The following is a 12,500-nucleotide window of genomic DNA, read 5'->3' as shown; positions in this document are numbered from 1 at the left end:
TATTTCAACCAAAACTCTATCAGCAGTCTGCATTCAAAATGCAACTCGTTCCAAGTGCAGTGAAATGCCGAGAGTGGACATTCCTGCCGCCCATTTTTTTTTTTTGTCCTGACCTTTGACCCCCAAGACACCCTGCACAGGGCCACTACTACTTTGGCCAGTGTTGTGCAATTCCAGCCACTGGGTAACATATGCCTCAAAAAAGGCTGCTGATTGAAGCAGTCAGACATTGTGCGGATATATTCATATAGATATATCTATATCTATATATATTTATATATATTTATTTATATATAAAACATAACAATATATTACCAAATAAAATAAAACAAAATAAAAAAAGAAACAGGGCTCAATCTGTGAGCCCACTACACATGAAACACCACCACTCTTCGGTAATGCAAGTGCATATAAATTAAAATAGATTTACAATGAAACATCGTCATTCTTATTTACAGCCTAGAATAATAAATATACTGTTATGAACAGCAAGAGGACCGACGTGAGCTTGAGTGACAAACCAGACAAAGTTGAAGAAGATGGGGGCTGATGATACATGGGGTTTGAAGTCTTTGAAGGTGAATGCAGTATGCACACATTGGGAACTTGGATCACTCACACGCACACGTGCAAACTGTGCTATACATGCACACGTCCTGTACATGTGCAGAACACATACAAACTTAAACACACTTACTCACTCGTCATGATACACTCATACGGAAAACCACACATCTATGCTTGTGAAAATGCCATACTGGCCTTAAGTTAATTCTGTGTTTATAGTGAACTAGATTTGGGGTAGTTGAAGTACCATGAAGTGCAAACAACACATGGAAATTGGACTGAATCGTGATTAAGTGTTGCGTAGAATAATCAATGGAGAGGTTCAACAATGAAAAGAAACTCAATTCCACTATTATTTAATTCTAGTCTAATCTTTGTGAACTAATAATGTACAGCATTGCCAGAGGAACCCAGAAGAATTCCTCCACTAAAATTCATGGGGTTGTTTATTTAATATTATTTTTTTTACACACTTAATAAACAGTGTGTATGTGTTACCATCTGATTTGATGTGAATTTTAGAGCCAGTCCAACCAAGGGGAATGCATGAGCCAGTGCACCACATTGGCTTGAGTAAGAGGAAACATTACAACATCTTGCTTATGACGTCAATGCATAGTCGCCACTTCAGAGTACGTCTTTTGTGGAAGCGCTTGCATAAAAGAGATGACTAGCTACTCGCCACTTTATGCAACCTGGATTTTATAAGGGCAATTTTCCTTTGATGTGAAGACAGCTGCCTGTTTCCACACAGAAGGTCTGCTCCGGTAGTTAAGATTCGCTTAAGGGTCCTTTTCATGTGAATGGCGAATGCCAATTATTTGATGGGAAGCAGGACTTTGCGTCATAAAAATCGGATCAGAGGCGAGGGGACAAGCTGGGACTAGTTTTTTTTTTCAAACCTTTGAAGCTTGCTTACACTTTTGCCAACAAATGATTTTTTGCCAAAGTGCATTTGTATTGACTCAGGTTTTCCAAGGCATTGGAAACTGGCTCTAAACTGGGGGTACTTCGTTTGATGCACTTCTTACGAGTGCGTAGATGGGTGTTGGACCTTCATTGCCAGCTGACATAAAGGCTGCTATCAGGGGAGCTGAGTCGACACAGAAAAAAGTATTGTGCACATACGAAAAAAGAAAAGAAAAATGACAACAATGTGAGAAAGTGCACGTTTCATGTGTACAATTTAGACCTCAACCGGTGGTTTAATGTTTGGATTATCCTTAATATTGCCTAACATTGCAGGAAGACACTGTGTTCTCGTATTCTGCTGAAGTACAAAACAAATCTACTTTGAAGCTGTTTTTCTTTAGAAAACAAAAAACATTTCACATAATTTTTTTTTACTAAAGTGTGTTCAATAAATAAAAAAGACTCTTAAAAAGACAATAGTAAAAAAGGCACACAAAGTCTGTAGACAAATGGTACAGAAAAAAGTAAACAGTTTTTTTCTTTACAAATAACGTCTGTCAGTAGTTCATTTTGCTACCTCCTGACATCCCGTTAGCATGATAAAAAGTCACTTGGTACAAAAACATCCTCTCTTTCAGTAGTGTCAACGCGTGTAACGTTTGTCTCGACGAAAAAACAAAACGTCATTTGGTTGGCCCCGATCCTTCATTTTCCCCCCAAGTCACCTGTCAAACAATCAGGTCCAAAATGTCTGCAGCATTTTTGTTCCTGAGAGCACTGTGGTCGTTCCCACTGAAACTGTCCATCTCTGGCTCCAAAAGCAAGTGCATGGAGGGGTATGACTCAGTACCCCCCCACTGAAGGGGACCGAAATTGGGACCCCTCCCCTTTGGGCTCCTCAAAAAACATTGCCTTTATGCAAGATTTCCTTTCCTCTTGATAAGGGAAAACGAGAAAGACCCGTGTCGGCCATGTTTAAGTGACTGACCGGTTAAGAGCAGGTCCTATGTGTCCACGGGTGAGGCGTCATGCGTGACGATCTCAATGTGCGTGGTTGCCGGTTCCATAGGCTCTTCCTCCTGCCCTTCTCCTCTCTCCTCCTCCTCATCCTCCTCCTCCTCTTCCTCATCTCCCTGACTCTGCTCGTCCTTCTCCGTGCCTTCAGAGTCCTCCTCCTCGAGTGTCATTTCAAACTGGAATTTGTCCCCTGGGCCAATGCCACCCTGACCCTCTTTGTCCGTCTCGTAAGGTGGCGAGGGGCTCTGGGGGATCATGCTCTGGTACCAGTTCCTGTTGTCGTCCAACGTGTCCAGGATGTCCTGTGCGTCTGGGTGGACCAGGTCTGCCCAGGTCTCCCACAGAGGGTGCACGATGTAGTCAATGAAGCCAACCTGCAAACAGCACAAAGACATCAAATCGTTAGTGAAAATCAGCAATCCTTTAACATTCTTCAAAAGAAATATCCCCGTACTTTGCTAAAAAGCCTGCACTCCTTCAAGGCTGCTGGCTTCTGCTATTGGTCTGGCATGACGGGAGGCTGTAGTACCCACCTGAGACTTCTCCACGGAGGCGGTGTGCTTGTCGCACATGGGGCTGATCTCCATGCCTCGCTCCCGCTCGCGGTCGCCCTGGTGGAAGAACTCCTCCATGATGCGGTCCGTCCACTGCCGGTACAGCTCCAGCGACTTGGTGGGGTTGCTCAGGTCCGCACAGTGCACCATGTTGCGCAACACCTGTTTGAGGAGATCGAAGCATTTCATTATTTTGACATTCAATATTTGGAAAATAACCTTCAATGTTCAAATATATCTCCCTTAGAGATCTGGCAGAGGGGACGCGACGATAGTTTTCAGTAGATGGTGAAACTAGCAGTCCAAGGCTTGTTCAGTCTTAATTGCTTCCCTCAGTATAAATGTATGCCACCTCCTAATAAAGCAGGTTCCTTCAAGGACCATACAACATCAATAAGGAAAAAAAGTGATAATTACCTGGATCCTGTCAGTGTAGTTGTCGAGAAGCAGCACTCCAGAACTTGTCACCTTCTTTGTCTCCACCATGGTTTTAAGGTCTGCCAATAAGCTCATGTGCTTAGACATGTCTGTGGCCAGTACCTGAAAGAGCAGAGGGAGAAAAACTGTTGAAGACACCTTTTTCTTGACACGGAAAACTAATTCAATGTAGTGTAATGTAGACGTATGACCAAAAACACTGTAGAAGATTGATAAATTCAACTGTCTGTTGTGTTTAATGTAATTCAGCAGTTGGAGATTCATATGTACAGGAACAGCAACTAAAGAAGGTATTTCTCCAACCAACGCTGGCCAAATGTATACAATGCTCACCATGTCGATGACCATCTTCCTGAGGGATTGCCTCTGCTTCTTGGTCAGGTTCTGGAAGATGTCACAGTTGTCCTCCTGCAGCAGCTTGAAGCCCACAGCCAGGTGGTGGTTCTCCAGCACAGACTCATCATTGTACATGAGGGCCAGCTCAGAATCTACATAGTAACACAGTTGGAGGTTGGTTGGTGAGCACTTTCCAAAGACAAACATCATCACAGAGAGACAGGTTGAGACAGCTTTAGCGTCAATTTCCTCACATGTGATTTTACGAGACATACAAAGGAATGTCTCACTGTACCAAAGACAGGACAGACATTGAAGTAAAATTAGGTTCTCGCAAATAACAATTGTGCAGCAACTCCATCATATTACAGTGGTAGTTGAACATGTGGGGTATCACATTGTTCAGAGCATGTCTTTGTGGACAGACTGCCAACTCAACTCACTTGTATTGATGAGAAACTGATTGGTGACTCCTGGGTGGTCCACATCGTGGATGGCAGCAGCAAAAATGGCAGCAAGGATCTCGAGGTCCGTGAAAACAGCCTGTAAGGAAAAAACACAACAAAGATTTGACTTAATGACTTTCTAAACAAATACACAAGCAGAAAAAAGACCAAGTACCAGTCCGATAGCTTTCCCACCCGAGCTATTGGTATATTGGTATTCCCCTGGCCCTGCACACTCTATACAAAAACCTAATTAAGGCACCATTAAGAACAGTCTGAGAAGAGGACCTCAGAGAGAGAGAGAGAGAGAGAGAGAGAGAGAGAGAGAGAGAGAGAGAGAGAGAGAGAGAGAGAGAGAGAGAGAGAGAAGAAAACAGCAACCCGGGACTACCGCTGTTAGATATGATGAATGGTGCTCGCTTTGTAAATCGAGCCACTAGGCTCATTGCTGCTTTTGCTATATACGTACAGAACAGGACCAAGGGGTCAAAACGTATGGTATTCACAACATGATGTGTGGAGAAAATGCGGACGACAACACATGTTGCTGTGCCCTGAAGAATCTAAATCTAAATCTAAATCTTGTTACACATATTGATGTGTGCATAACATACAGTAAGGGTAATATTTACAATGTCTGCATGAAGACAGTAGGCAGCTGTATGTGAATGTGCGTCTATGTGTATAGTATATGTTGCTAGCACTTACATCCAGTGCGGGCGTAGACAGCAGAATGTGGGTGGACTGGGCTACGTCTGCGGCGTGCAGGCTGTTGTGGTAAGCCACGTCCGAATGGTAGTGGTCCTCCAGCGTCATCATGTAGGTCACAAACGCATCGGCCGGGATCTTAAACGTCTTCATCAGGTCCCGCTCCTGAACACACAATGAAGATAAAATGCTGCTTAATTGCAAAGTAAAACGTCTGTGAGGGCAAAGACTAGAGTTGTCCACATGGCAAATACGGAAGCAAAAATCTTGATTGGTTGTAGTCGATGCGATTGCTTACCTGGAAGATGGCGTACATGATGCAGGTGAGAGGCCGGTTGTGTGAGTACTCTGATACGGTGAAGATGTTTAGCCCCCACTTGTTTAGGTCCTCCAGTTCCTAAAGTAGACAAGGAGAAAAGGTGAATTAATGTTTAACTGAATTATATACGGTACAGTACCTCCTCTTGTATGTGGTGTCACGTGTCAAACATCACAGTTGCGATTCATCTACACTCTTGAGTCCTGAAATAAAAGCTGATCCATTGCAGTATGTTACAATTTATCAAACAGCAGTCTAACCCCATTGACTGTGTAATTAGGAACAGCTGAAGTGAAGTTAGAAGCAATGATGCTGTTGATAAATCAATAAGGTGTGAAAAAATGAAATAAAAAAAGCTTTTGCAGCTTGTTGTGGGTACAGTGGTGTACTGTAATGTTGCCATACCTTGGCCAGAAGGTCCTCCTTGTCCGTCTTGACTCCGAAGCGAGAGATGGCGCTGCAGTTGGTGACCGTGGGGCCGTGGGACACCTTCTTCACGCCGCTGATCTGAGTCATCAGCTGCTGCTTCTTCTTCTTCTCGCGAGCCTTCGGCGTGGGTGAGGGGATCTCCACCTCGTTCTGCTTGTCTGCGTCAGGACAGGGGGGCGAGAAGAGAGGAAAACAGACGTCAATCCATCTTTTCTTTTACAGTATGTCGCTTTTACAAGGTTTTTTTTTGCTGTGAAATGGAGTGTTAAAATGTACCCCGCCGTGACTCGATTTAGCTGGAGCCTGCACCTCCCATCAGAGTGATGAGAAAAGACATCAGTCCCACACTGCAGCTACATTTTTTTCTTTACATCGATTTTCAAGAGATTTAGCTGGCAAACTCTATTCTCAATTTAGCGGTATCTGTGTGCCCCCCATATCAGAATGGCTCGTCAGTGCCTGTGAAAGCTTTTCAACATGGTTTGGACTGTGAATAGTAAGCATTTTTGTTTTCTTTTTTTTGTCCGTTCACAGCCAACATCTTTCATGTTGGACAGACAGAAAACAAAGCAGACAAAATTAAAAGAAGAAAAAAGATCAAATGGAGCCTGTATCATATTGCCCTATGTTCAGTCTGTGTGCAGCTGTCGGGCAGCCCGATAACACAAAAGGGCTTTGTTTGAAATGGGCTATGCAGGTCTCCTCTTACCCCTACTGACGTCAGCAGAAGAGTGCTGCTGGACAGACTACAGCCCAGGTGTGCAGGGGGGGCCGGCCGGACGAAAGAAAAGAAAAAAAAAGATGGATGGAAGATGAAGGATTTGGAATAAAGTAAAAAAAGAACTGAAGGGTTTCCAACTGTTCCACTTAACTAAGGGAACAAGGGCAGACCTCGTAGGGAATAAATGCACAGCACTTTTTTTTTACTTACACTTTCCTTTCACGGTAACCATTAGATACAAGTCGAAATCTTATTTTCAAAATGCATTTCCTCTTATCTCTTACTCTAAGCATAGGAGACTATTATAGTCTCCGAAAAGCATCCAAGTCTTTGTTTTGTGCTTAGGGCTCGGATGGATGGGGGGGGATTACATCCGCAATCTCTGGCTCCTCTCATATCCTTCTTGCCTCCAGGGCCCAAAGGAATGGCACAGCAGACAGACACAGGCTTTTGTCTGCAAGCTCCTGCTTCGCCTCTTGCCTGCCTGTGTCTGCCACAGCCCCATGCCCCTTATTCAATTACCAGCTCGCTAGCGCAGATAACGGCCACCTTGCTGACCCAACCAACACTCCGGAACGACCATCTCTCCCCTGCACTCTTCCCACAGCCCGCTCGCTGTCCGTAATGGAGTGTGACTTATAAAATGCGTGGTAATGCTATTCCCCTCCACCTCTACCCCTCCATTTCTGAGTCGTGGGCAGGGCCGCTGACAGCTTTGGCTGCTCCAGGGACAAAGACATCGGAAAGGGCCCCAAACCCAATGCATACAATGGAAAGATGATCCAATTATGGCCCCCCTCTTTCCCTGGGCCCCCCTTTGCCCCCCCCTGTTGGCTTTCCTGAGTCGTGGTGCCTGCTGGGTAATGAGGTGTGTGGGGGCGGCGGGTGGTGGTGGGGTGGCGGGTAGAGGTTCCCTCATTATGGTCATTATCTCCCTGTTTTCAGGTCCTTCATTATTCACAAGTCAGGTTCATTACGGCATTATTGCCAGCCGTACAGTGACGAGGGAAGTAATCTATTTCCAATCTGTTAGACGGTCTGTCTATCTGTCTGCCTGTCTCTCTGTCTCTCTGTTGTTCTGCCTGCTTGTATGGTAACTCAGTCTGTCTTATGTAGACCTCCTTGCTCTGTTCACTTGGGAAGAGCACAAAGCAAAGCAAAAAATACCCTTTGCTTTGTCAGAGAGGAAGTTCCCCCCAAACGATCTCTGGATAGAACCGGATAAATCCATCGTTTTTTTACTGTAGCATCTCTGAATCCCTCCTGTCCCCCTCCACATCTGCCTCTCATCTCGGCTGTTTTTTTTCCTCTGTTCTTTTCTATTCTCCTCGGTGTAGTAGGTGGTAGGAGGTATGATGATGTGAGCATTCATGTGTGAGTTCCCTCCGCACGTCTGGCAAAGAGACAGCCAGTACTGCGGATGATTCACAGCATCTGTGGGGGCAGCAACTTCATATCTCTCTCTCTCTATCTTCTTCTCTCCTGTTCCCCCTTTCATCTCCCTTCCCATACTTTGCTCCACCAGCTACCACCCCCTCATCCCCCCCACCCCTACCCCGCCGCAATTCCCCCGTCGTCACATGTCTCCCACACACCACCATGAGCGCTTTTATCTCATAAATAATCGAGCTCCCCTAAAGTGCTCTCCATATGTGCAGAAGGGGGGGATCCAACAGCTACGACACATAGGATTGTCCAAGAGAAGCGTACTGTATAAAGCGCACACATACATACATGTACCGCAGACACACACACTCCTCATAAAGCTGGAGGAACAGAAAAGGGCTTAGTGTCTGAGTAGTGTTGTGTTCAAGAGTGTTTAAGAGGAGATGCTCCTGAAGGGCACTTGATCCACCATGATCACATGACTGCAGCATGTACTGTATGGCCTGTCCTATGCTTGTGTAGTGTTTGCCATCATGGTTATCAGCTGCTCTGGCTAACCACACGCACCACAACACACCAGATGCACACACACGTGAGCCCAGGGGGAGGTGTGGCCGGGCAGTCACATGTTCGTCAGCCAGATCCACATGCCCACACATACACACTCACACACGCATGTACGCACGCATACACACCGCCATCCATTGCCGGGAGCAGGATGTTTAACAGAGCAGACAGAGACTGAGCAGAGGCCCAGTGGCCAGATACACACTGTACCGTAGTAGTTGTGCACAGTACATTGGTCCTGTATTGATGACAGTGGATGTTTAGATATGTCTTTGTGTGTGTGTGTGTGTGTGTGTGTGTGTGTGTGTGCGTGCGTGCGTGCGTGCGTGCGTGCGTGCGTGCGTGCGTGCGTGCGCGCATGTGTGTGTGTGTGTGTGTGTGCGTGTGTGCGTGCGCGTGTGTGTTTGTGTGGGCGTGTGCGTACATGTTGCAATGTATGAGCACAAAGTTGGAGGTGATTCCATGAAGTTAGAGGTGATTCCATGTGTTTATGGGTGTGTGTGCTGACAGCTCAAGTCTGTTTTGTTTTTTTAAGTGTGTTCTTTTCTGCATGGGAGCATTGGGTTGAAGCGAAGAAACTGAGAGGCTGGGGTGGGGGGTGGGGTGGTGTGGGGTTGGGTGGGGTGGATAGGGGAGGAAAGACTTTTCTCAGCTTAGATGAATTCTGACAGGACAGGGGGATGACTCATCGTAGATGCTGTTGCTGCTGCTGATGGGATGAGATGAGGGGGGTTCCACCACTCTGCTCTGCTCCCTTCCAACATCTCCGCAGTAAAAAAAAAAAAATGCTCGCCCCCACCTACAGTATAACGCATCATCCATCCGCCTCCCAGCAGCGCCATCTTCTAAAGCAATGCGGAGGGAATCTCCTTCCATTTTCAACCACCGGAAACAGCCATTCCAACGCGCATTCATTCCCATCCGTTGGCTGACTAACAACTTGACCACTGAGTTTGTTACCTGGCATGTCCAATGATCTGCCAATTCAGTTTATGTCAATCTTTGATTTCTGGAGTCTTTTTGCTATCTATTTGGCATGTAGCAAATTTCGCCAAAGTCTTATTTATGAAGTTGTAGAGCACATTGGCCTACATGTTTGTATGAACTGTGCTATACAAATACATATATTAATTTAATATTATTACTATATTAAATTATTATTAACCAAAACCATTGTTGGCCAGGGTATTGCCCTTTATAGGGGTCCACCAGCTTTGTTTCTGGTCATTCTAGTCTCATTCCTCAACAGTCCATACAGTCTGCGATGTCTCTGTGCAAGCAGACCCTCAGTTGTTCTCCTTGATCCTTCATCCATCAAAGACAAACAGGGTTCAAAATGCATTCGTTCACATCTGTGGGCCCAGCCGCACAGCCATCCTTCATACTTATGGCAACCCTCATCGTCTCCGTCTTTCCTCAAAAAGTCTACAACAGCATTTCCTTTCATCTACTGTGCGGCTCTACGCAGACAACACCTCAGCTTCTAAATGCTCGTTCTTCTAAATGTTCAGTTCGCTCAAACACATCGCTATTCTTTACCCGTCCAAGACTCTAACATCCACACTTGCTCACTGATGGAGGTACCAAGGAGGGCTGTAAAAAAAAAGCATTGCTGCCGCATATTCAACAGCAAACGTTCACACCCAACTCAACCTCAACTTCAAGTCTCTGGTCATCTGGCATGCATTAACCCCTTGACTGAGAAATGTGCTCTTAAATCATTGATAAAATTAAAATATAATAAAATAGAAGACCCAATGTTCTTCTCATGCAGCTACCACTGCTGGGATTGGGAGCAGAAGGAAACCTTACAAGAAACACAAAATGGAGCCCCCTTCTCACTCGAAGCAGCAGGAGCTCCCCAACGTTTTTTTGTTGTTGTTGCTCAAGACCACAAAAATGTTTGTGGTGTCAAGTCCATGTCATAGGCATTTAGCCAGAGTTGTTTAGGTGAATATGCTTGTTTAAGAGTACCGGTATGTGTTTAGATTTTGTGTTTTGCCTTTCCGCATGTATATAATTTTGTCAGCGCATAGCACGGATGATCTTGGATGAGTGGGCGGTTTCACAAGACGAACATCCGCATAGTGTATGGAAGACTGAGAAGCAAGCTTGTGTGGCTGCGTTTGTGTACCTACGCATGTGCATTCATAATGTATGTGGGTGAGCGTGTCTGCCTATTTTAAAGTATGTACACATGTACAAGTATATCTACAGGGGGGCATAAATCCTTTAGCAGTATGCAATGACAGCAAGAGGTGGTTACCTAGGAAGGTGCTGGAGATGAACTCAGACACCTGGTTTCCTGACCGGCTCATCTCGGACAGGTGCGTCAGCTCCCGGTTCAGCATTCTTTTGAACTGCGGACAAAACACACAAATACAAGGACGTTAGATCCAACGCAACAGCCATCACATATGGACCCATAGAGCAGACAGTAGAGCGGGGGTTTCCCCCGATCATATCATCCACAGCAGATTTGCATTGCATCAACAAGCCATACATGGATTTTATTTGCATATTTATAATTATATGTGTAGTGTTTTGTGTACCAGCAAATACTCATATAGATGGTACAATTGAAAAGCTACTACATTGGGACATACGCAGTTAATGAGAGGGGGGGGGGTGATGGTGGTGGTGGTGGTGTTGAAGGTGGTGATCAGCAATGTTTACTGCGTATCATGCGATGGTATGTGTCTATATCTACTTTTTGTGCTTTTAAACTGCATAGACCTCTTACATCTTCTTCAAAACTGATTAAAATAAAATAAATAAAATCATGTCCCCAGAAAAAAAAACCCAAATACATAATTTGAACATCACAATGCAACAGCCACTGGAGGAGACCCCTGCGCCATTGCCGTGCCACAGACGCACAACACTGCGCAGCACAGCCCACTGGTTCCTATGCACCAAGCATCTGTCCAAACCCAGCATGACAGCTCACACCAAACATGCAACATCCAACACAGCTGGATCCCGCTACCTCCAACAAAGTTCCTAACACACGAAACATCCAGATACACACCTTGATATAACCCCAGGACACGGACAGAAGGTAGTTCGCCTCAGGCATTTTGGAGCTATGCGTAAGCCCACACAAGAGAACTGTTCTGGTCCCCCCGGAAAGAGAGGCAAAAAAGGATGGAGAAAAATCAAAAGGAATAAAAACAAAAACAAGAGTATCAGACGGAGAGATAGAGAGAGGCAGATGATCGGGATTCCTCTGGCGTCCCTTCTTCTCTCCTCTCGTCCTCCCCTCTGCTACGACGCGCTCGGTTCAGCGCTGGAGGGTACCAACGAACGGACCGATCCGGTTTTGTCTGGCAACCCGATGGTTGTGGCAGCGGCGGCAACGACACACACCCTGTGTGCTCCACAAACACTCTCTCGCCATCATTCTTGCAGCCCTGTGGAGCTCCTGGGGGAGCGCTTGCACAGCTTCTGCCCACTCAAAGAGCACCCGAGCTGGGGTAAAAAATAAAGATCCGTGGAGCTGGTGCAGCCACTGCCGTAGCTGGAGCCACTGATGAATTATAGATAGAGAGGAGAGGAGAAACGGTGAGCACAGCGAAGAGAGCGTGAGCGAGCAATCGCAGGAAGGGAGGGGGGACCGAGAGGGAGGGAGGAGATGCGAACGAGGGAGCGAGGTGGAGAAAAAAAAGGAAAAGAAAGCAGGGATGCTCATCTGGCTGCAAGGGGTCTTCCTCTGCCGGATTAGTGCTGCTCGGCTGCATACGTGCAGCACCGCTGCTCATCTCCCTCCTTCTCTCTATTGATTTCTCTCCATCTCTCTCTCATTCTCTCTCAACTCCACCATTTCAGCATACAACACTGCTGCATGTCTCTCTCTCTCTCTCTCTCTACCTCACTATTTCTCATGTTCTGCACCTCTAAATGATCCCCATCATGATTTAATTCAATTCAACTTCAAAAGAGTTAATCATCCAAGCGACTATCCCTAAAGCCCTCCAACCTTACATTATAATCCCCACCAGCCAGTGTGAACACAAAAGCACAAGATATGACACGCACAAAAAAAATAAAATCTGAGGCAGTAACGAGCCCCCAGCTTTTCAGAGCGAGTAGTAGAGCTT

At 45.8% G+C, this 12,500-nt stretch overlaps 1 protein-coding gene across 4 annotated transcripts in view; it reads right to left on the bottom strand.

Moving 5' to 3' along the window:
- pde4ba (phosphodiesterase 4B, cAMP-specific a) overlaps window positions 1–12,500 on the bottom strand; it is a 243,668-nt gene that overhangs the window by 595 nt on the left and 230,573 nt on the right. For all 4 annotated transcript variants that reach the window (XM_063201815.1, XM_063201816.1, XM_063201818.1 and 1 more), the window contains 9 exons: window positions 10,667–10,760; window positions 5,703–5,884; window positions 5,277–5,375; window positions 4,979–5,143; window positions 4,268–4,367; window positions 3,822–3,976; window positions 3,468–3,590; window positions 3,030–3,212; window positions 1–2,870 (listed from right to left, as the gene is read on the bottom strand). The exon at window positions 1–2,870 is cut by the window's left edge and continues 595 nt beyond it. In XM_063201815.1, coding sequence (XP_063057885.1) covers window positions 2,484–2,870; window positions 3,030–3,212; window positions 3,468–3,590; window positions 3,822–3,976; window positions 4,268–4,367; window positions 4,979–5,143; window positions 5,277–5,375; window positions 5,703–5,884; window positions 10,667–10,760 — 1,488 coding nt within the window. In that variant the 3' untranslated portion in view covers window positions 1–2,483. The remainder of the gene's footprint in view (window positions 2,871–3,029; window positions 3,213–3,467; window positions 3,591–3,821; window positions 3,977–4,267; window positions 4,368–4,978; window positions 5,144–5,276; window positions 5,376–5,702; window positions 5,885–10,666; window positions 10,761–12,500) is intronic.

The sequence above is a fragment of the Engraulis encrasicolus genome, chromosome 6 (assembly GCF_034702125.1).
Source record: "Engraulis encrasicolus isolate BLACKSEA-1 chromosome 6, IST_EnEncr_1.0, whole genome shotgun sequence".
Taxonomy (NCBI): Eukaryota; Metazoa; Chordata; class Actinopteri; order Clupeiformes; family Engraulidae; genus Engraulis; species Engraulis encrasicolus.
Note: the sequence above shows the minus strand (reverse complement) of the source record. Positions and strands in the feature narration are given on the sequence as shown.